General features: G+C 36.7%; 1 protein-coding gene and 1 long non-coding RNA gene across 4 annotated transcripts in view; one reads left to right on the forward strand and one right to left on the reverse strand.

Annotated features, from left to right (window-relative positions):
• Positions 1-2616: 2616 nt before the first annotated feature.
• The window catches only part of LOC127953363 (zinc finger protein 271-like), a 280227-nt gene continuing 258013 nt past the window's right edge, over positions 2617-24830 (forward strand). For 2 of the 3 annotated variants that reach the window (XM_052552587.1, XM_052552586.1), the window contains exons 1-2: positions 2617-3087; positions 20460-21600. In XM_052552587.1, the coding sequence (XP_052408547.1) occupies positions 2826-3087; positions 20460-21600 (1403 nt within the window). In that variant the 5' untranslated portion in view covers positions 2617-2825. Of the gene's footprint in view, positions 3088-16581; positions 16844-20459; positions 21601-24830 lie in introns of those variants that run through there. The other variant, XM_052552589.1, reaches the window with a different exon arrangement.
• Positions 21081-22094, reverse strand: LOC127953494 (uncharacterized). The gene is made up of 3 exons (XR_008153257.1): positions 21957-22094; positions 21285-21452; positions 21081-21200 (listed from the first exon to the last, which is right to left on the reverse strand). It is a non-coding gene; the product is annotated as an uncharacterized LOC127953494 (long non-coding RNA).

Consider the following 24830-nt stretch of genomic DNA (forward strand, 5'->3'; position numbering starts at 1 on the left):
CTAGTTTTTTTAATAAGTCACATTAATGAAAAAATTACTTAGATGTCTTAATTGAACTATGGACTAATCTAGTCTAAGCCCTGTCTGTGAAACCATGCGTATATCTGTTTACATACAAATTTAGCTATTTCTGTAGTGGGTACGAGTAAATACAGTTCTTTACAATCTGTAATACACATTATCATTATTTAGGTCACTTAATCAAATCATGTTAAACAGTATGCACAACAACAGCATGGTTAAACTGAGGATAATTTTTCATTACTTTGAGACAATATGCTTTTTCTTTTTACTTTAGTTTATATGAATTATTTCCTCTCTCAGGTGAAAAAACCATCAAACGTAAATTACAGTTTACTTGCTAACACATTTGCAGTTGTTATTATAATTTTTTTTTCTATAATAATTTGTATTTAATCAATCTGAATATTATAAAAATTATTTACAATAATTTAAAATAATATATTATTAATAAGCAGTAAACTTAATTACTGTCATAAATATTAGTTTTGTATTTTTACTGTAATAATAAAAATAATAATTATTATATTTCATATTAATAGATTATTTAATCACTCTGAATGTTATAAATAATAATGTAAAATAATGTATAAAATAAATTGAAGTAATATAATTATTAATTAATTCTAAAACTAAACAAATAATAAAGAATTGTCATTACTACCATAAATTACTACCATAGTTTTACTGTATTATTATTAATATTATTATTATCATCATCATTGTACTGATTAAACTATTAAAATGATATTTAATATTATTGGTAGCTTATTTAATACATCGTAATATTATATTAATTATGAATTATAATGTACAATATTAAGTAAAATTAAAATTAAACATAAGTAAAGAATTTTCATTACTGCCATAAATATTAGCTTTGTAGTTTTACTGTTGTAATAATAATAATAATAATAATAATATTAATACAAATATTAAGATTATATTTCATATCAATAGTAGATGATTTAATCAATCTGAATATTATATTAATTATTAATAATGCAAAATAATATATAAAATAAATTCAAGTAATATAAATATTAATTAATTTTAAAATAAATAATTGCCATTACTACCATAAATATTAGTTTTGTCATTTTACTTTATTATTATTATACTGATCAAAATATCAAAATTATGCTTAATATTGATAGGAAATTATTTTATCAATCTTAATATTATATTAATAATGTAAAATATATAATATAAATTAAGTACATTTGGAATGCAACAAAATTTGTTGTGCTTGCATTTACCATTTCCCACATTTGTATGCATGTTAATGGAAGTCAATAGAATGAAAAGTTACTCATAGAGCAATGAGAAGCATAACACAATTTTTTATTTTATAAAATTTATTTATAAAACAAGAATGAAACTCCCTACTGATTAGAATTTACTGTAGTAGGTGTATGTTACATGGTCCATGTTTACATACATTACAGTACAATATTATTACTAAGCTTGTATAAATGGTAAGGAAATTGAAAGGCTTTAATTCTTTCGTCATTTTAGATTTGGAATATATTTCTGAATGGTATACTTGTAGAAATATCAAATTAATTTTTTATTCAGTTTTATATTATGGTCTTTGAATTTGGTTTTCTGGTCTGTATTTACGTAGATGTTTGGAGGTGATTACATCTGAGTGAAAGAGAAAAAAAAATCTGATCTAGTCATATAAAAGATCTATGTATAAAAGAGCAATGATAACCAAAGTATTGAGAAATGGTTACTAGGGATTTTAAATTTCATAGAGACCTTACAATATGTATTTCTTTATTTCAAAAGCTGCAGTCCGGAGAAACCCCATTACTGCTAATGCTGCCGAAATGGAGGTTGATGGGACCATAAGGAGGTGGCTCCAGCTGGCAGCTGATCGTGAGGGCGGGCGCAAAAGATGGCTTTTGGAGAAGGCAGCTGTGACATTGTACAGGGTTTCTGCATTTGTTTTGCATTTGTTAATGTAGCCTATATGTTCTAAAATATGTTAATGTATTTGTTCGTTATTTTAATAAAATCCCTTAAAAAATGTAAATGGTTGTATTTGTGTTTTCCTGATAAATTTAAGTATGTTTGGCAGTTTCTGGGCCACATCTGGCCCGGGGACCAAGCCGACTCTCAGCCAGAAGTGTCTTAATTTATTTGGGCCAGACCTGGGCCATATAAAAACACTAAGTCTTTTTACAGGATGTGGGCCGCTTCTGGGCAAGAGGAAACTGTTTATGTATGCTTTCAGTGAATGGGCCAGTTTTGGGCCGGGGCCCCAGCCAGAACTGGACCAGAACCAGAGCAAGGATGGGCCAGACAAATTTTGCTATCTGGGTTCATGGTAGCCTATAAGTTTTGTAAGCTAACATAGCTTGCTTTAGGGATATTGTTTGTGACCCTCATTGTCTTTTTTTCTTACTTTATCTTTGTAATTGTATTTGTTGTCGTTGTTTTTTTTTTCTATTGCATAATGATAATAATAATAAAAACTTCTTGGCAACTTTCCGGATCTTTCTTCCTCTCGTTGCTTCGCTCCAGTCCAGCGGGAGGCGCTAAACACACACGTTTGTTTGACAAACACAATTAAACCTCAGAGGAAGAAGTTCAGTTTCACCGCGCTCTCTGTTGTTGTTATTGTCGGTGTGCTGCTTTAATACAAACTGTTATTTTTCTAAAAACAAAATACAGTTTTTGAATCAGTTCAGTAAATACCTGTAATATTCTCGTCCTCACAGTCGTGACTGAGTTTTGAAGCGATCAAGAATATCTGGAGGAGTTTATCATCTGAACTGAGATCTGCTGCTGTGAAGATGGAGTTTGTGAAAGAGGAGAGAGAAGAGAACACGAGTGAACCAGAAACCAGCACAATAAAACACGAGGAACCAGAAATAAAACACGAGGAACCAGAAACCAGCACAATAAAACACGAGGAAACAGAAATAAAACACGAGGAACCAGAAACCAGCACAATAAAACACGAGGAAACAGAAATAAAACACGAGGAACCAGAAACCTGGACAATAAAACACGAGGAACCAGAAACTTTGAAAATAAAACAAGAGGATAAAGCAGGTTGGTGTTAATTCTTCATTCACCTTTAGTGACTGTTTGTGGTACATTAGGCTTAAAAAAGCTTCTTTTTTTTTTTTTGTTTAGCCCTGGAGAATGTCTGTGTAGATGCGCCCGCGTGTGTGTGTGTGTGTTTAAGCAACTTAAGTCTGATAACACTATAATCAGCACAGTCTGTGCAACAATAATATGCTGTGCTGCATGGATGTTGCCTGTTACATGTTTGTTTTTGACAAAAAAAAAAAACGTTTATTTATGGTTAGTGATTTTTTTTTAAGTCACTGAAATAAGGCCATGATACACATACAGAACATTTGTTCACAAAACATGATAAATGTTATTTTGAATAATGTGTATTACCAGACAGTTGAACAGTATTTTTTCTACTATCAAATGTGCACCAGCTACTGTTTGGTTACCCACATTCTTCAAAATATCTTTTTTCTTTTGTGTTCACCGCAAGAAAGATATTAACGGTTTAGTTCACCCAAAAATGAAAATGAGGCCATGCTTTACTCACTCTCAAGAATCCTTTAGGTGTATATGACTGATTTCTTTCAGATTAATCCAATCTGACTTATATAAATAATTATTCTGGTTCTTCCAAGCGTTAGAATTGGAGTAGTGTTTTTGTTCAATAGAGCTTGGGAAACTACATCACTGCGCATTGCATTCTGGGTAGTCGGTCCATTTTTGGGGACACACTTATCAGTAAAAGTGAAAGTGACATGACATACAGATCAAGTGTAAGATTACATATAAAGAAAAACTCAAGGAAGCAAAGATGCGGTATTTAGAAAAAAATCAAGACAATCAACGAACTCAATCTGCACGAACACAAAGAGTGGTCAGATGATCTTAAAGAGCTGCCGCTCGTAACCAATGTCTTTTCTTACCTTGTTTGTAGTGTCAGAGCGTACACCTCTGATCAGTTTAAAAATGATAAATCTCTCAAGTCTCACCTGCAATTTACAAATGGATGGGTGCAGAACCTACAAAATTTTCAGCGTCAACGAGCGAGTTACACTGCCCCTTTACTTTTTAATATGCGTTCTTGTAAACTGTACAAATTAACCTCAGTGTGTTATGATGCACAAATAAAGAGATACAGAATTGATAAATTTTGCCGTTTATTACTGTAACAGGTGGTATGCAATATGCATAACACTGATAATGCAGGAGATGTGGTTCATGCATAGGTAACATTTAATGTAAGTCTGTCAAATCGATTAATCACATCCAAAAAAAGTTGTTTATATAACGTACATTTGTGTATATTTATATATAAATGCACATACATACGTGTGTATTTATCAGACCAAAGGGACAATCCTTCTTTTCCTTCTTACTGCTGCTAACCAAGCCATGTGACGCCGCTTTGTTAACTCAGAGACCTGAGATCAAGGTGCGGTTTTCCAGCGGGAAAATTTTTCCATGCCGGTCATGAGTACGAGTATGGCAGTTAATTACACAACAAGCTTTTACCATTGTTACTTATTTTTTAGCTGTAGAGAGCAAACAAAACAGTCTATTATCAATCCAATACAATACATACAGCAGCGTCCGTGTCCCAAAGTCCCAGAATGCATTGCGTTGCTGACGTCATGTTCCCAGACTCTATAGTCCAAAAGAAGTCAAATAAAGTAGGGATGCACCGAAATGAAAATTCTTGGCTGAAACCGAAAAAGTGAAAACCAAGGCCGAAAACCGAAATAAATTATGGCAATTATTAGTGCCATTGCAGTTATTGCTATGCCCATGTACTAACTTTACTAAAATTAAGACATTGCAATTGCATAAATTAATATTAAAGTTTCAAATAGGGCTGGGCGATATATCTAACGATATGATCATGCGCATCTAATCAGTAAAGCTGCTTCCGTGATCACTGCTAAAATTGCCATCACCTGCTTATAATTGGAACGGCATTTAATAGACAGAGCCGTAGATCGCTGACAAGCTACGCAATATCGCGTTCATTATGGCAGATGAATCGCCTTCGATAATGAACGCGATATGGCGTAGCTTGTCAGCGATCTACGGCTCTGTCTATTAAATGCCACTCCAATTATAAGCAGGTGATGGCAATTTTAGCAGTGATCACGGAAGCAGCTTTACTGATTAGATGCGCATGATCATATCGTTAGATATATCGCCCAGCCCTAGTCTTAAAGATAATTACAATTACATGAATTATAAAAAACATAAAAATACATGATTACAAATTATGCAAATATTTATTAAGCACATTGCAACAATGCACAGTATAAAATAAGATTCAAACTAAACATTTATCCCACTCATGTGAATATTAATATTAAATAATAATCTACAGGCCTACAGAAAGGTTTTAAATGAAGCATCTAGCTGTTGAGCAGTTGAGCTTGTCATCTGCCTGACATTTGAGAAATATTTGAGAGAGTGTATTTAAATAGGGCCAGGGCATAAATAAACATTTTTTATCAAATTAAAGCAGAAATCTAGCAGAAATATGGCTACAATCTGATATTATGCATGTATATGTGTATGAATGTGTGTGTGTATATATATATATATATATATATATATATATATATATATATATATATATATATATATATATATATATATATATATTAGTGGTGGGCCGTTATCGCCGTTAATGTGCTGCGTTAACGCGATATCGCCGTTAATCTATTCTCAAAGTTGGGTTGGGAGCTGGGTCTATACTAAGCAAGCTATGATGACTTTCACCTTGATATTTTATATAACTGACTCGCTGAGGACAGCCTAAAAAGATGACAGGACAGTTGACGGGCCACTGCTGCGCATCGTCACGAAAGCTTATCTTTCTCACGTGTTGTTAAGCCGTACCGCTTGTCGATTTAAACATTAAAGCATCCAAAAACTAGACGCGGAAAAGCTGAACAGAGTAGCGCGTGCCGTTAGGTGCGCACGAGAGAGAGAGAGAGAGAGAGAGACGCGTATCACGGACAGCGACACTGAACCGAGCTCTCTTCTGCGAAGTTCACCTCGAAGTTCCTCCTGCACCCGAACTAACAAATGCAAATCACAGTTTGAACAAACAAAAAGATGTGAAAGAGTCCAGTTCAACACCACAGTGTTCTGGTGTTCAGAGCTCGCGCAGAGAAAGGCGTCTCAAAACACTAGAACATCGATTTTGCTTATTTTTGCTCTTGTGCCGACAAATACATACAAAATATGTCAAAATATCCACCTTGGAAATTATGATCGAAAAATCTGTCAGTTATTTCTTAAGTGAAAGTAAACAGTTGAGGAAAAAAATGGGATGTGTATTATATTGGATGCGTTCATGGTCTCTTAAAGTGACCGCGCCTAATTTAGCTACTGGCTGCTGTAATGTTAATCCAAGAAAATGAAAATGAAAATCACTCACTGCTCTTGACTGAATTTCTTTGTAAAAATTATTCGGAAACCAGGTATAATTTTTGATATATATATAGCAAAACTGTAATAATGTGAGAAATGTTGAAGGTGTCTGCATTTTATATCTCAGAGGCATGTGCTCGATGCCTACGTCTTACGTCCACCTCCAGAACGTCATTAAGTCATGACATATTACATGGGGCTGTGCAAAAAATCGAAGGCGATTTACATGCGCATCTCCTCCGTAAGGGCACTCATGTGATTAGTAGTATATCTCCAGCATGTGCGTTCAGATCAGGGTTGGCAGGTTTTCAAAACAAATCCTGCCCAATTGCTTCTCAAAACTAGTTCAGTCGCGTTTCGGGCGATGCTTACAATGCTTAAAGTTCATGCCATTCATATCCTCACATCTCTGTGGTACAGTGAAATTTTCTCTGACTGTATAACCAGATGCAGTAGTAGACCTAACTAAATTTCCACTTAATTTTGGAATTGGATCTATTTAATCCATTCTAATTACTGAGTTGCCAGCCCTTCCAACTTCCAATGTCATCATGTATTAATGCAAGCATTTTTCTTCATTGCAGTGAGCTTTAGAGAAAATGTGTGTGTTTCAGACTTATCTGTTTGTGCTGCGTGGCCTTGGTGGACTTTGCTCCCGACTCCCCCTTTCTTCTCCAACTTCTGCTGTGAAAGTCTCTGTTGTCAGTCTGCCTCAGCTTTCTCTGGTCCAGCCGCCGTTTGGTGTATCAAATGTGCACAGTGAATGTCCCCTCTCCACCAGTGTAAAAGCAAACATCTGGATCAGTCTGAGACAGTCTTTGTCTTCTGCTCTTCTGCGTGATTCTGGTTGTGTTCACTCTGACTGATCCGTTGACAGTTTTTCCACTGCTTGATGATATGCTTCGTTGTGTCTCTTTCAAGTCTTTCTCGCTCCATGGTTGAGAGATCATCACCGTTCTATTCAGCCCAGCCACTTGAATCATGGGGAAAGCTCTGACATGCTTTCCTTTTTCCTCCAGTTTCTTCTCGTTCAGGCTGTCCGGCTGCAGTTTCACTCTCTCATGAGGAGATCCTTAAAAATACTTTGGTTTGCATTAACAGTATAAAAAAAAAAAAAAACGGGTCAGTAGGTCGGTCTATATTTTTTTTTTCAAGTTTCAATGTAAAGAAAAGAAAGAAAAATGTTGGTGATGGTGATGACGTAGGTATGAATTTAAACAAATTTGCATATCGTGACGTCACTGACTGGGTCTTCAACCTGGCCTTCGGGCCCATCATTGCAAACCTCATTTTGATGCAGGCTATAAAGACCACAAACAAAATAAAATCTTTGTCAAAAACATGTTTATTGCATGAATTTCAGGTGAGAAAAAAAAAAAGGTACTGTTATACTGTTTTACTTGCATCCACCACTAGGTATCAATGCAACCTACAAATGAGAGACCGTTTACTTTGCTTTCTTGGGTTGTCACTTTTGTGAAAAATCCTGTTTGATTTGAGTGACAAGTTTTCATTGAACCGATTGTAAAATCGATTTTGCATGACAAGTTTTCATTGAACCGATTGTAAAATCGATTTTGCATGACAAGTTTTCATTGAACCGATTGTAAAATCGATTTTGCATGTCTAAAAAAGTTTTATACGGCAAATAACACCAAATATAGGTAAATCCACGGACAACAGGAAGGACGAATGTAAAGACCAATATTTCTGATTATTTACTGGCGTGTAGTTACGTGCACAATGACAAACAGGAATGCAACATTTTCGAAAAACAATAAGCAAAGTGGACCGCCATAATGCAAAACATTTACTGCAGGCTTCAACATGGCTGTGTTTACGATTAGAAATGTCAACGACAATAAAAAATCGCATAGGCAATTCTAGGGCTGTCAAAAAAAAAAAAAAATTTTTTGAATTTAAAATAAAAATCCATATTCGAATGCAAAAACGTTGCATTCAAATTTTAGGTGTGCATTAAGGAAGCTGCCTTATGAGCCCCGGTACTTCACAGTCCGTGTTCGATGCCATCTCGCTGCGCGCACAGCCGTGGTTACACAACTTTCAAAGGCGGACGAGCTCGACACGCAGTAGCTGCCGTCTTATCTTTCACCTCGTGTACGCGCACTGTCCACGCGGTCTCAAAAAATGCCTGCACGCGGATGACGAAAAGGACATAATGCAGACAGTGTGCGGACGGCTGAATATACTTATACTTGATATACTTGATCTTTATCAGTGGCGGACAAGATGCGATGAAAAAGTATGTGGCATTGCATTATAAGGTTATGTAAAAAAAAAAAAGAGAGAGAACATCAATATGGAGAAGATCTTGTTTACATCAAAACTGAGACCAAACCGTTCACACAGAAACCATATTTCACACTTTTTCTAGAGGGACACCGTTTGGACTCACGTCTCGCCAAAGAGAGCCGGATGTTTAGAAAGACATGTCAAATTAATGTATTAATTTCATTTTCTAAAAATATCTCGAGACTTTATGTTGGGTTTTTGTTCCCCATCCCTCTGCATCTCATGTTTTTAAATTTAAAAAAAAATTCTGTGTGACTGGGTTTCCGCACTTTTTATTTATTTAACAATGCATGCATGCATGACGCTGTTTTGTTTTATAGTTCTTTAAGCAACTAATTTTTATGAACCAATTATTATTATGTTGTTTTTTCACAGTGATGTATTCTAATGCTTTGAATAAACATGCAGTAATATTTGGTATAATCTTGAGGCCTCAGAAGAGAAGCAAAAAGCTTTTCTTCACGTAACTGAAATGATGCATTTTAAATTTGAATACAAAAAAAAAAAAAAAATTCGAATTTAGTTTTTCAGATATTTTGACAGCCCTAGGCGACTCTAGCTCGAATCTGTATCTGTATGAGACTGTCTGAATACCGGCAGAATTCACATTTTTGTTGTAAAAAGAGAAACATTGTGCAGAAGTATTATTTGCTGTATGCGCGTGTCCAAAGCTACAGTTGCTGTGTGACCATGTTAAAAAAAAAACACCTGGACGCGCTCCTTGAGAAGGTCGTTAAAATCAATTTCCTATTTTCGTTTTCGAAACTTGTGTTGGTTGGTCAAATCGATTCGTGCAATAGATTTTGCAAACATAAAGTGACAGTCGACACGGACACGGTTTTAGACTATACGGGAGAAGGGATGGGAAAAGATCTGGGCTGTTTTTCCAGAACTTTGTGCCAAGTTAAAGCGGTGTCGAACTGTTTTAATGCATTTTTTATATGTATTATGGTGCCCGAACATTTTGTTTACTGCAGGCGCAGCCATCATTAGTAAGCACGAACCGTTGACTCAGACAATGAATGAGACGAAGCGAACGCACAGGCCATAGTGTGACATCCGTTAACCAATAGTGTAAGCATAGATGAAGTCACAAGGTTTTTTTTAATTAAGGAAGATAGCCTTCGTTTGTATGTAGGCCTAGGAAATTTATATATTTACAGTACTTATTTAAATATAATTAATATTATTTTATTGCTTTTGTATTAGTTGTTTGAAGAGTAAAAAAAAATTGGTCGGTCTTAATGCAAATTTACAATCAGCAAGTTGGTCGGGTTACGGAAAACAAGAATATTTTTAACGATGGCCTGATCTTTAGATCTGGTGCTGACTCCAGCCATGGAGTATTTCATCATTTCGATGACATTGCTGGTGGCAGAGCAGATGTTTTGTTTTAGATCTGGTGCTGACTGTGTGGACAAATTAATCTTGATAATATCAGATAACTTTGATAGAAAGATATGTAATGGATTACAATCAAACAAAACTTCAGACAACAGTCAATACTTTGTTGGCCAGTTACCAATCAATGATTAATTGTGTTCAGTCTGGTGTGAAAAGGTTGCATTAGCAATTCCGCAAAGGAGAGCTCAGTTCAGTGTTGTTGTCTGTCAGATGCGGCTCTCTCTTCACCTGCGCACCGAACACCATGCGCGAGTAACCAGCTGCTCAGTTCAGCTTTTCCGTGTCTTGAGTTTGAATGCTTTAAAGTTTTTTGAATGGTCAAATTGGCAAGTGTTAAGGCTTAATAACACGTGAAAATGTTACGCTTTCATGACGACACGCAGCAGCATTCTGTCAACTGTCCTGAGCATCTTTTTAGACAGGCCTCAGCCAGACGGTTGAGATCGACTAGTAAAGGTGGGATTTTTTTTCCTATTGAAAGAGCGATCATAGCTCACTATCAGCAGTTATTTTATCTATGTTCATAACATTTCTTATAGATTATTCCTCGGTGTAAGAGATAGATAAAGATCAGATAAAGATAAATTAGCACAGTACCAGTAAGAGTGATTGCGTGTGTGAATTAGTCATACTGTCTCTATATTATTGTGAAGATGTGGGTTGGAAATAGCCTAGTTACTTCAAAAGTAGAAATATATGCTAAAGTTTTGAGATTCTGAGCTACTTTAGTAATAAATCACAGGACAGCTAGTTTCTGCATTCCTCTGTGTGCGCGATCTTCACATATGAGTGTTCATGCCAACTGTTTATATGAGTGTTCATGCCACAATGCAGCTGCGCGAACATGGTAGCTCAAAATAATAATACACATCCGACCGTCTAATCACTTGAATGTCCAAACCATAAAACAAATACAACTGACAAAGTTTAGTGAAGACGCAAGGCTCACCGCTCGTGCGCCATCACTATGTGTTGAACCGGTGTTCACCTCCGTGCTTTGCTTTTATGCCACTGACTGGAGAGCAGAGTAATGTGGCTACACACGCGGTAGTATACTTTTAAGGGAGAAGTATTAGGATTAAAAAAACTAAATAATCGACATGGTCAAATTAAGTCAGTTAGATGTTCTGAATTTCTGTTTCGATTACTTTTCAATTAATCATCCAGCCCTAGGTGAAGCCAGGAGTCCAGATCAAAGTCCACTTTGGCACACCGCAGTTCTCTAATGGGATAAAGAGAAGAATTCTGAACAGTATGATCTAGATGGATCTTAGATTTGAGATTGAGATTGCAATCGTCCTCTTTACCTCACTTGGTCATCACCACCGTGTGGCTTCGCACTTACAGTCTTATCATCCCCGTCCTGCTTACCTGCAGGCCTGTTTCCCGTACCCGTGAAAAATCAGTCTTGCATACCTGCGAAACTATCCTCTTTCATGTACTTGCGAAAAACAGTTTCACGTACAGGCAAAACGTACGCGTACCTAGGCCTGTCACGATAACAAATTTTGCTGGACGATAAATTGACCTAGAAATTATCGCGATAAACGATAATATTGTCGTTCTAAGACCAGTTTCAACTAATATAATGATAATGGCATAATAATGCAGGTACACCTTTTCATTGATCAATAAACTTTTATTTTGTTTTATGACAGATTCGGAGCAAGAAATACCAACATGTTGACTTTGTGTGGCTTAAAATTAAATAATTTTGTATTTTATATTATGTTTATATGCCAGTTATGGATGCTCATATTGACCATTTAACCGTTAACTGTAAGTAAATATTTTGACTGGTGAAGGGGCCGTTACACTGATCTATACATTATTGATCAGTGGGCCGTTAACATATCGCATTTTTTGGGTGCTCAAGTTCGTATATTTAAAAGTTGACGCGCAGTATGCACGCTCATAATGGAAGTGACGCGCTCATTTTTTCCAGGCGTGTCCGCACCGCATCCAGTTAAAAACATCTCAGCTTTTCAGAATGAATTAAGAACACCAGGTCATGTGACAAGAAACAACTCAATCAGCTTCCCTCGGGGTGAAATTCCAGAAATTCCCTGTTGTTTTTGAAAAATGGTGTGCACCCAAACTCTGCTGAGTTTTTTACTTTGCTTCGCAAAATGCTTGGCTTGGTCATCTCACCGTTTGTAGCACGTGTTTCCTAATCCGTTGAGAAACCAGCAGTGAAGGTCCACAAGCCCTCAGACGTCAGTCCCCCTTTCCCTGAAACCTTTTTGGGGTTTAGGGCTAAACCCTTTGTGGGTTTAGGGTGATCAGCCAACTAACATCCTCAGGTCCCGGATGATCAGCTGTGGAATCCCGTCACTCGTCGCCAAGTTTTTAGTGGAAATTCTAATTCTGTAACAATTTTGTTTTTGTATTGCTTTAATTCTCTGCAGAGAATGATCTGGTTTACACACAGCTTGAGTCTGTGTGCAAGAGATAACACACAGACTCACAGTCCACTTTTTTAAGTACGTAAAAAGATACATTGAAGGACAGGTAGGACCTCTGAGCCAATTATGTTGCTCAGTGCACATCACTTCATAATTCATGTACATCTCATACACCTCTCCCTGTTATGGACTAGGGTTGTCACTTTTGTGATAAAATCATTTTCGATTTTTAAGACATAAGTGTTCATTGAATCGATTGTAAAATCGATTTTTCCATGTCTAAAAAAAAAAGAAGTTTCCTTTTTCAACGTCAAATAACGGACGAATGTAAAAAGAGTGCTGGAAATGCACAAGTCAACAATATTTCTTATTTATTGGTATGAAGTACAAACAGCAACAGGAGTGCAACATTCTTGAAAAAATATATGTGCAGAGGGGAAGGCTGCAGAGTCAGAGGAGGGCGGGTCTCTTGTCAGAGAGTCGATTTAAAAGAATGGCGGAGGCTGCTCCAGATACCCCGCTGCGTCCAGCGCTGAAACAAAAGTGGATGCAAAAGTACCGACGAAAGTGGGAAGAATCAAATGCTTGGCTGGAAAGTGTCCGTGGAAATGAGTATCAAGCACAATTTGTCGGCGAGTGTTCTCTGTTGCGCACGGTGGCTTGTCAGATGAGAACAACATTCATACACTTTACAATAAGGTTCATTTATTAAACATTAGTGTATTAACTAACAATGAGTAAGAAATACATTTGATTTATTCATCTATGTTAGTTAATAGAAATAAAGCTGTTCATTGTTCATATTAGTTCAGTGCATTAACTAGGCTACTATTAACAAGATTATAATAAAGTATTATTAAATGTGGAAATTAACATGAACAAAGATGAACAATTGCTGTATAAGTGCAGATCATTATTAGTTAATGTTAATGTAGTTAACTAATGAACCTTATTTCAAAGTGTTTATTATGGTTAAGGTGTACAGTCAGACACATAAGCATTATATTAATAAGAGATAAGATAGATATATTTAATAATAAAAATATAGTGCCTAAGTGAAGCAAATAATTGCATTATTCAATAGGCTACTGTAGAATTAACAATAGACTATATAAAATAGATTAACTTACTAATAAAAAAAAAAAGTGAAATGTGAAAATTTAGAAAATGTTTGTAGATCGGTTATTTATTATGTGGTTTCACTGTTTGGATGGTGTTACTGTCTGCAAACAATGACAAATATTTTATCCAAAAACTGTGTTCATGCTGCCTTAATTACTAAAGTTCATTAGCTTTAATATTTTTATGAAAACATCATTTAGGTTGTGATTTACCACCACTCGCACGTCATCGGACCTGTGGGCATCGTGCATAGGAATCGTTACCATATTTCTTGTTAGCATTTTTATTTATCGCTGTCTTGTTTGTATTTGGCCAGTTTGGAGAAAGCCTCACCAAACCTGACCAGCCAGCGTTTGCGATCACGAGAACTTGTGCAAACGCGGATGGCTGACATGAAGACTCAACACTAAATTAATGTGCTTGAATGCATAAACTGTTTGTATGCGCTCAAATCTGCCAATCTAAAGGAAACGCTGTGTTTGAGGAAATTGTTAATTACCATAGACTTCGAATTTGCAACTATTACAGTTATTACACTTATATACAAAATTTTGTATTATGCTTGCTATAGAGTGTGTGACGTCACATGCACTACGTGACGTGGTTGTCAAAGCAGCCGTCACAGCCCTAAGCCTCACATGCATTTTTGTGTGCTTTTCATCAAATTTGTTCATGTGTCATTTGAGAACGGTTGGACGAATCAACTTGAATTCCATAACTTTTTGCCAGAATGGTCTGATATTGATCTGAGACAATTTTCGTGAAAATCAACTTACCGTCTAGGACGTGTTTGAAAAAGTATGTTTTTCGTACTGTGGGATTACAAATTTATAAAATGTTAAATCTAGGTTCCAGTATAATAGTAGACTTTTTGGGGTAATAAAACTGACATCCAAGAAGCTCAAATCAGGAAAATCAAGTGTCTGAGACATTAACCTTTTGTCTTTGTGTTCTTCCTTGAAGCTCAAGGCACAGCTGTGCCTTTTGTCTCTGTGATAATTTGAAGGTATCAGTGATACTGTCAGGCACTTCTGTATTTAAATGACACTGTTATGCTGATAAGATCAAGGCTGGGAAGATGCCAGTGTCTGGTACTTTCCTGATTGCATTTGCATGCTTTGTTAAAATGGTCTCCACCTCTACTGTATGGATCCCTCCCACTTGAATGTATATAAAAACTACGATGTCTTAAGGACAAGTTAAGCCGCGTTTCCACCGCAGGAACTTTACCCAGGAACTAGGGACTTTGGCCTGGTACTTGGTGTGTTTCCACCGCAGGAACCAGGAACTAAATAAAGTTCCGGGTAAAAAATGCCCCTCAGAAAGTCCCTGCTGGTGAGGTTGTACTTTTTCAAAGTTCAGGAACTTTTGGGGGCGGGACTTTGGCGCTAAACATCCTGATTGGTTGAGTTCACGCAGCATTGGTTGAGTTCAACCACCATTTATTCAGATCAACATTTCCAAAATATTACTGTTATTGTGTCATGAAATGTAATTTTAAAAGTATTTCAGACGAGAATGTTGTTGTTTAAAACTCAAATCTTTTGTTTATTTATAAAGACAGCGCCTATTTAAAAATGTGTTTCGCCGATCTCTGAGACGATGAGCTCCACGCAATCAGCGGGAGATCAGTCCTCATGTATCCGCCGAGAAGCAGCCTCACCTTGGATAGACCTTCTGATATGTGCCGCTGGCTCTGATGTCTCTTTAGTGGTTAAACATAACATATAATTTAGCTGCGGGGTAAATCTAACAGGTTTTCTTTGGTCTGTATTCAATTTACCTATATGTTAAAATGAAAATAAAAATGAAAATAAAAAAGGCAAGTCTATAATATTTAGTTTTTTATTGTAAAAAAATATCCCTGAAGTAAGTACATTTCTGCAGCTTTTATTATGTTTAAATGAAAACGAAAGGAGGCAGTAGTATTTTATATCCTATTTTGTGTTATTGTAAATATACTGAGGGGAAAATTGCTGTAGCCAAAGCCATCTGAGTTCACGCATCATTGGTTGAGTTCAAACACCATTTATTTGGATAATTTTCAAATATTACTGTTATTGTGTCATGAAATGTAATTTTAAAAGTATTTCAGGTGAGAATGTAGTTGTTTAAAACTCAAATCTGGGGTTTATTTATAAAGACAGCGCCTATTTAAAAATGTGTTTCGTCGATCTCTGAGAGACTCGATCAGCGGGAGCTCAGTCCTCATGTATCCGCAGAGAGCAGCCTCTCCTGGGATAGACCTTCTGATATGTGCCGCTGACTCTGATGTGTCTTTAGTGGTTAAACATAAAATATAATTCAGCTGCGGGGTCAATCTAACAGGTTTTCCTTGGTCTGTATTCAATTTATCCATATGTTAAAATGAAAATAAAAAAGGCAAATTTATATAATATTTCGTTTCATTGTAGTGGCTGCATATACACATATCCCTGAACTAAGTACATTTCTGCAGTTGTTATTATGCTTAAATGAAAACCAAAGGAGGCAGTGGTATTTGATATCCTATTTCGTTTTATTGTAAATACACAGTAAGGAAAATTGCAGTAGCCAAGACGAGCAGACTGAAGTTATCAAGAACGCTGCTGTTTATAGATTTACCGGACTTGCGTCGTTGTGGACATCACACTCCCCAGTCGAATGCACAAAGTCTGAACTAACTACCAATGATGCACGTCCAAAATCAGCGTACTTTTTTTTTTTTTAAATCAGCGGTACTTTGTATTGAGAAACGCGCATGGACCTACGTCACCAGTCATTTGCCTAATCTTCCCGGTACTTTACACCGCGGTGGAAACGCAGAAAGCAACAGGTCTGGGGGGGGGGGGGGGGGGTGGGGGGGGAAGTTCCTGGGAAAAAAGTTCCTGGTAAAAATGTTCCGGGTAATTTCGGTGGAAACGCGGCATTAGACTGTTGATGACTGCAGCGCCACGCAGAGCGTTCTCAATAAAGAATCCTGCTGAAGATTACCCAAGAGTCTCCTGGTCTTCGTTTCTGAGTTCCCAACAGTTTTGGTGCCGTCACCCGGATAGAGCTTCTCATATGAATCCAGATTGAAGCTGCAATCTCAACAAAGATCTGACTTCATTCCAGACTGAATCTTTCTTTACAACCAATGGTTGGTGAGTGTACCTCTATCCAAAATAACATTTAAGACCAAAACAAATTTGTTAGCCTCTCCGCCGTCAGAGAAGAGTTAACAGACAGCTGTAGGGTTTGGTTAACTAAGTTAACCTCTAAAAAGGATATTTTATAGATGAAAATAATACTCTGTTAGGCAGGGAAGATTAGCATCACATGCTAATATTTTGCTACCCTCTGTGTCTGGCAGGGAAGTTTAGCGTAAAGTGCTAAAAGTTTGTGTTGTGAGATCTGCTGTTCATATGTTCATTTATTAGTGTGTTATATGATTAGAATGTTGTCCCTGTTTTAAAATAAAGCACAGCAATGATATTTGAGTGTATTTTCCCTTTTCAGGAAAAGTGTCGAAAAAGTATCGAAATCGCAATTCTTGACTAGGTATCGGTATCATAACAATAATTTTGGTATCGTGACAACACTAATGCAGACGAGCTGAAGGCCACTGTCAAAGAAACCTGGGCTTCCATACCACCTCGGCAGTGCCACAAACTTATCACTTTCATGCCATGCCGAATTGAGGCAGTAATTAAAGCAAAAGGAGCCCCTACCAAGTATTGAGTACATGTACATGAATGAACGTACTTTCCAGAAGGCAAACAAGTCACTAAAAATGGTTTTCAAATTTGTTGATGAATGAATGTTGAATTGGTGGGTTTTTGTTCAATGTGAGCCAAAATCATCACAATTAAAATTACCAAAGACAGTGTGAATCTACAATTTAATTTTCATAGTCATGAAATATATAATTAGGTAATATATACACAGTACAGACCAAAAGTTTGGACACACCTTCTCATTCAAAGAGTTTTCTTTATTTTCATGACATATATATATATCTAAATTAGTTGTTGGCCGTTATCGGCATGACTATGAAAATTATAGATTCACACTGAAGGCATCAAAACTATGAATTAACGCATGTGGAATTAAATATGGAATTATATACATAACAAAAAAGTGTGAAACGACTGAAAATGTCATATTCTAAGTTCTTCAAAGTGGCCACCTTTAGCTTTGATTACTGCTTTGCACACTCTTGGCATTCTCTTGATGAGCTTCAAGAGGTAGTCACCTGAAATGGTCTTCCAACAGCCTTGAAGGAGTTCCCCGAGAGATGCTTAGCACTTGTTGGCCCTTTTGCCTTCTGTCCTGGTCCAGCTCACCACTAAACCACCGATTGGGTTCAAGTCTGGTGACTGTGGAGACCAGGTCATCTGGCGCAGCACGCCATCACTCTCCTTCTTGGTCAAATAGACCTTGATGCCTTCAGTGTGACTCTACAGTTTTCATAGTCATGAAAATAAAGAAAACTCTTTGAATGAGAAGGCATGTCCAAACTTTTGGTCTGTTCTATCTATCTATCTATCTATCTATCTATCTAACTATCTACATATATATACTGTTTAATAACAATATCATGCATATGATCCTTTGTGTAAAGGTCTTCTTTTAATTTTTGATGAGTAAACTGTAACCTAAGACTATCCTACGTTTTGAAATTAACTCACTGTAAATTTTTTTGTGTTTTTTTTTTTAAAGATTTTACAATGTTATATCATAATGTTATTGTTGTTTTACTTCCTCCTCTTATCTCATTTTACAATTACATCCATTTAGAAATCCATCCCATTGTACAACCTGGCGGTAGTTTCGCAAATTATTTTAACACGCGACTGACTTGGGGTTAACGCCACGGCCCTGTTGTCCCATTTAGGTTGTCCACCTACTGTATACACTGCCCCATTTTTTCTTGAGCTGATCTCAAAGATCTAATACTTTTTCCACGTACACAAAAGGCCTTTTTCTCTCAAATATTGTTCACAAAGCTCTCAAAATCTGTGTTAGTGAGCCCATCTACTCTGCCGAGATAATCCATCCACCTCACAGGTGTGGCATATCAAGATGCTGATCAATGCATATCAATGATGCATATCAATTACTGCACAGACCTTAGGCTGGCCACAATAAAAGGCCACTCTAAAATGTGCAGTTTTATCACACAGCACAATGCCACAGATGTCGCAAGTTTTAAGGGAGCATGCAATTGGCATGCTGACTACAGGAAAGTCCACCAGAGCTGTTGCCCATGAATTGAATGTTAATTTCTCTACCATAAGCCGTCTCCAAAGGTGTTTCAGAGAATTTGGCAGTACATCCAGCCAGCCTCACAACCGCAGATCACATGTAACCACACCAGCCCAGGACCTCCATATCCAGAATCTTCACCTCCAAGATCGTCTGAGGCCAGCCACCCAGACAGCTGCTTGCAACAGTCGCGTTGCACAACCAAAGAACTTCTGCACAAACTGTCAGAAACCATCTCAGGGAAGCTCATCTGCATGCTCGTCGTCCTTGTCGGGGTCTCAACCTGACTGCAGTTCATCGTCGAAACTGACTTGAGTGCAAAAATGCTCACATTCGCATCTGGCACTTTGGAGAGGTGTTTTCTTTACACATAAATCCAGGTTTTCACTGTACAGGGCAGATGACAGATAGTATGTATGGCATTGTGTGGTTGAGCGGTTTGCTGATGTCAGTGGTGGCGGTGGGGTTATGGTATGTGCAGGCCAATGTTAAGGACAACGAACACAGGTGCATTTTATTGATAGAATATTGAATGCAAAAAGATACCTTGACGATATTCTGGGGCCCATTTTTGTGCCATTCATCCACGACCATCACCTCATGTTGCAGCATGATAATGCACGGCCCCATGCTGCAAGGATCTGAACTCAATTCCTGGAAGCTGAAAACATACTGGCCAGCATACTGACTGGAGATGTCCCCTATTGAGCATGTTTGGGATGCTCTGGATTGGATGGATCTTTTGGATGGAACTTGTTCAAGTTCCTGACAATTTCCAGTAACTTCGCACAGCGATTGAAGAGGAGTGCACCAACATTACACAGACCACAATCAACAACCTGGTCAGCACTATGTGAAGGAGATGTGTTGCACTGGGTGAGGCAAATGGTGGTCACAGATTCTGACTGGTTTTCAGACTCCACCCCCCCCCCCCCCCCCCCCAGTGCAGTAAATCTGCACATTTTAGAGTGGCCTTTTATTGTGGCCAGCCTAAGGCACACGAGTGCAAAACTCATGCTGTCTGATCAGCATCTTGATATTCCACACCTGTGAGGTGGATGGATTAGGAGGATGGATGGAGGAGAAGTGCTCACTAACACAGATTTAGACAATGTTTAAGAGAAATAGGCCTTTTGTGTACACAGGTAAAGTCTTATATCATTGAGTTCAGCTCAAGAAAAATGGGGGCAAAAACTAAAGTGTTGCATTTATAATTTATATATATATGGTGGTAAAGTGTTAAAAATCTGCCACCATCACAACCCTAGTAAAATTTATATATTTCTTGTTTTATACAGCATAAAGACCCTGGGGTCAAACTGACCAAAAAGAAAAATGATGCTTAAAAATGTTTTACGGGGTCTCCCTATTAAATTAGTAGAACACATTACAGTAACATTACAGCAGACAAGACAGTAAATCTAATGCAAGAAAAGTAAATTGTGTATTTACAGATGTTCTCTCAGCTTTTAACAATATACCAAAAATAAATAATTTTTACTTTTATTTCAGAATTCATTGAAGAAAAAGAGGAAAATGAAGAATCAAGTGAAGTTGAGGAGAAAAATCATGTCAAAATTGGCGGAAAACTTTGCAAGTGCGGTAAGAGTTTCACACAATCATCAAACCTCAAGGATCACATGAACATCCACACTGGAGAGAAGCAGCACGCATGTGATCAATGCGGTAAAATGTTTTTATGGGCTTCACTTCTGAAGAAACACTTGAAAGTTCATGCAAAGAAGCAGCCACATTCATGTCATTTGTGTGGTAAGAGTTTTTTGCATCTACAAAGTTTGAAAGTACATCAGAAAATACATACTGGTGTGAGAGAGTACATGTGCTTTGAGTGTGAAAAAACTTTTAGTTCAGTGAGCAGTTTAAAACTGCACGAGAGGATTCACACTGGAGAGAAACCTTACAAGTGTTCACACTGTGACAAGAGATTCAATCAATCAGCATATCTGAAAACACATGAGAGGATTCACACTGGAGAGAAACCTTACAAGTGTTCACACTGTGACAAGAGATTCAATCAATTAGCATATCTGAAAACACATGAGAGGATTCACACTGGAGAGAAACCTTACAAGTGTTCACACTGTGACAAGAGATTCAGTGTGTCATCGAGTCTGAAAACACATGAGAGGATTCACACTGGAGATAAACCTTACAAGTGTTCACACTGTGACAAGAGATTCAGTCATTTATCACAACTGAAAACACATGAGAGGATCCACACTGGAGAGAAACCTTACAAGTGTTCACATTGTGACAAGAGATTCAGTCATTTATTAAGTCTGAAAACACATGAGAGGATTCACACCGGAGAGAAACCTTACAAGTGTTCACACTGTGACAAGAAATGCAGTGATTCATCAACTCTGAAAAGACATGAGAGGATTCACACTGGAGAGAAACCTTACAAGTGTTCACACTGTGTCAAGAGATTCAGTAATTCATCAAATCTGAAAACACATGAGAGGATCCACACTGGAGAGAAACCTTACAAGTGTTCACACTGTGACAAGAGATTCAGTGTGTCATCGAGTCTGAAAACACATGAGAGGATTCACACTGGAGATAAACCTTACAAGTGTTCACATCGTGACAAGAGATTCAATCATTTATCAAGTCTGAAAACACATGAGAGGTTCCACACTGAAGAGAAAATTTATAAGTGTTCACACTGTGACAAGAGATTCAATAAGTTATCACATCTGAAAACACATGAGAGGATCCACACTGGAGAGAAACCTTACAAGTGTTCACACTGTGACAAGAGATTCTGTCAGACAAGAGATCTAAAAAAACATGAGAGGATTCACACTGGAGAGAAACCTTGTAAGTGTTCACACTGTGACAAGAGATTCAATAATTTATCACATCTGAAAACACATGAGAGGATTCACACCGGAGAGAAACCTTACAAGTGTTCACACTGTGACAAGAAATGCAGTGATTCATCAACTCTGAAAAGACATGAGAGAATTCACACTGGAGAGAAACCTTACAAGTGTTCACACTGTGTCAAGAGATTCAGTCAGACAAGAGATCTGAAAAAACATGAGAGGATTCACACTGGAGAGAAAATACATCACCGCAACGTACCTGGGAAGCGTTTCATTAAGTCATCTGTTGTACACAAAAACCAATCAAAGTAAGGCCCTGTACATGCGGAGACACAATTAGCTGTATATGTAAATATTTTGTATGGTATATGCGTTTTGTCCAGATGGATCCGGCATTCGGGGCAGTGAAAAGGCAATTTTCTTTTAAACCAGGTCCCAGAGTGGATAAATCTGAAAATGACACCTTTGGGTTTTTGTGTTTTGCCAATCCATATATTTTGTGAAACAATGATGTCATCACCCCACATCTCTACTATATTCAGACACCAAAAATTATCCAGACTCCAGATATAATTTTTTAAATACATATTTTACTAGTAGGTACTGGACACTAATACATTTATGTAAGTGAGTATAAGCAAACTGTGACATATTATACCCAAAGAATCTTCATACAGTGAACTACTAGTGAAATAGATAGATAAAATCTATCTAACTATATATAAAATTGGGAACAAAAATTATTCAGCACCTTATAAAGCACAATGTATTGCTTATGTGTGTGTTTTTTTCTGAATTGCTAATGCAACCTTTTCACACCACAGTCTGAACAAAATGAAGCATTGCTTGGTAACTAATTGATCAACAAAGTATTGATAGTTGTGTAAATATCGTCATAATAACAGTTGTCTGTAGTTTTGGTTGATTGTAATCCATTCCGTACATTTCTATCAAAGTTATGACATTTTTCAGACGAATTTGTTCAGAGTTTAACTCTAAAATCTTGTCATATTTTATAACCATTTTAGAAGCAATAGCAAATAAACCAATAATGTGAGAAATGTTGAAGGTGTCTGAATAAATTTTGGTTTGATTGTATATTTAATTTTTACATTGAAGACTATCCAGTGCTATTTTACATTTAATTATTCAGTTTCTGTACCTTGACACCTACAAACTTTAAAAAAAAACTTAAACATTGTGTAAATAGCAAAAATAAAAAAAATGAACGAACATACAAATTAAACAATTTCAAACAGGGACCACTGTACAACCTTCAGCGGGGCCCCGCAAACCCCAGCTACGGCCCTGCCTGTGGGTGTTGAATACTGTGACCAAACAGAAAGTAATGCCATAAAATAATTGTTAATTTGCTATGTTACTTTACAATGTTACAATTGTTAAGTGTTTCTGTGTTCTTGATCCTCAAGAAAAAGAAGGCGAAGGCTTCAGTTTCTTAATCTTAAGAAATAATAGAATAACTCTTTAAATAATAAAACTTGTTACTTTCAATGAAAGTCAATAATAAAAAAAAAGACTTTTGAAAGGAATTTTAATGACTGAAGTTATTTATCGTAATTTGTGTAGGTCATAAAAAGGTCTTAAAAAGTCTTAAATTTGACTGATTAAACCCTGCAGAAACTCTGAATACTGAGGTGCTAAACCATTCAGGGCTTTATAAGTAATCAGCAATATTTTATAATCTATACGATGTTTGATTGGGAACCAGTGCAGTGTTGACAGGACCGGGCTAATATGGTCATACTTCCTGATTCTAGTAAGAACTCTTACTGCTACATTTTGGACTTTTTGTTTACGAAGAGTGAAGAACAACCACTCAACCACAAGAATTACAATAATCGAACCTTGAGGTGATAAATGCATGGATTAACATGTCTGCATTTGACATTGAGAGCATAGGCCATAATTTAGATATATTTTTGTGATGGAAAAATGCAGTTTTACAAATGTTAGAAACGTGGCTTTCTAAGGAAAGATTTCTATCAAATAGCACACCTAGGTTCCTAACTAATGACGAAGAATTGATAGAGCAGCCATCAAGTCTTAGACAGTGTTCTATGTTAATACATGCAAGAGTTTTTAGGTCCTATAATTAACACCTGTTTTTTTTCTGAATTTAGCAGTAAGAAATTACTCGTCATCCAGTTTTTTATATCGACTATGCATTCCATTAGTTTTTCAAATTGGTGTGTTTCACCGGGCCGCAAAGAAATATAGAGCTGAGTATCATCAGCATAACAGTGAAAGCTAACACCATGTTTCCTGATGATATCTCCCAAGGGTAACATATAAAGCGTGAAGAGTAGCGGCCCTAGAACTGAGCCTTGAGGTACTCCATACTGCAATTGTGATCGAATTATGTTTTAATTAATAGTCTAATAATGAACCACAAATTACTATAGTTTTAAAGAAAGGGGAAATCCAAAGTCTTTAAAATTTTTCTGTTACAATACAGATAAAACATTTTCCTCATTCATACTGTTAATAAAAGTTCAAAGTTTAATATAAGAGAATGTCATCCCACTGTTTTAGCCTGTTTTGTTATTAATAATAATAGGATAATAATGAACCACAAACTAAGCATTCGTTTGAAGTAAGGGGAAATGTAGATTCATTACGCATATTTTTGTTGATGATAACTGATATATGAGAGATTGCGATTAACTGAGATGTCTTTTAGAGATGAATGAATGCAGTGCTCTTTGGTGGGATTTCATCAATTTCATGGAGAAAAAAGTAAAGTAGGTAGACAACCAAAATGGTTAATACCACCACAAGTTCTGCCGCCACAGGGCCGCGGCGTTAACTGCAAGTCAGTCGCATTAAAATCATTAGCAAAACTACCGCCAGGTGGCGCAAAATGGAATGCATTGGGAACGGAATGTAATTTTAAAATGTTGGTTTGTAAATGGAGATGAAATGATGAAGTGAAACAACAATGACATTATAATATAGCATTGTATCATGCTGAAACCAAATTTTTTCCCTTTTTTTCTTTTAGTTAATTTCA

This window comes from Carassius gibelio, chromosome B3 (genome assembly GCF_023724105.1).
Source record: "Carassius gibelio isolate Cgi1373 ecotype wild population from Czech Republic chromosome B3, carGib1.2-hapl.c, whole genome shotgun sequence".
NCBI classification, from domain to species: domain Eukaryota; kingdom Metazoa; phylum Chordata; class Actinopteri; order Cypriniformes; family Cyprinidae; genus Carassius; species Carassius gibelio.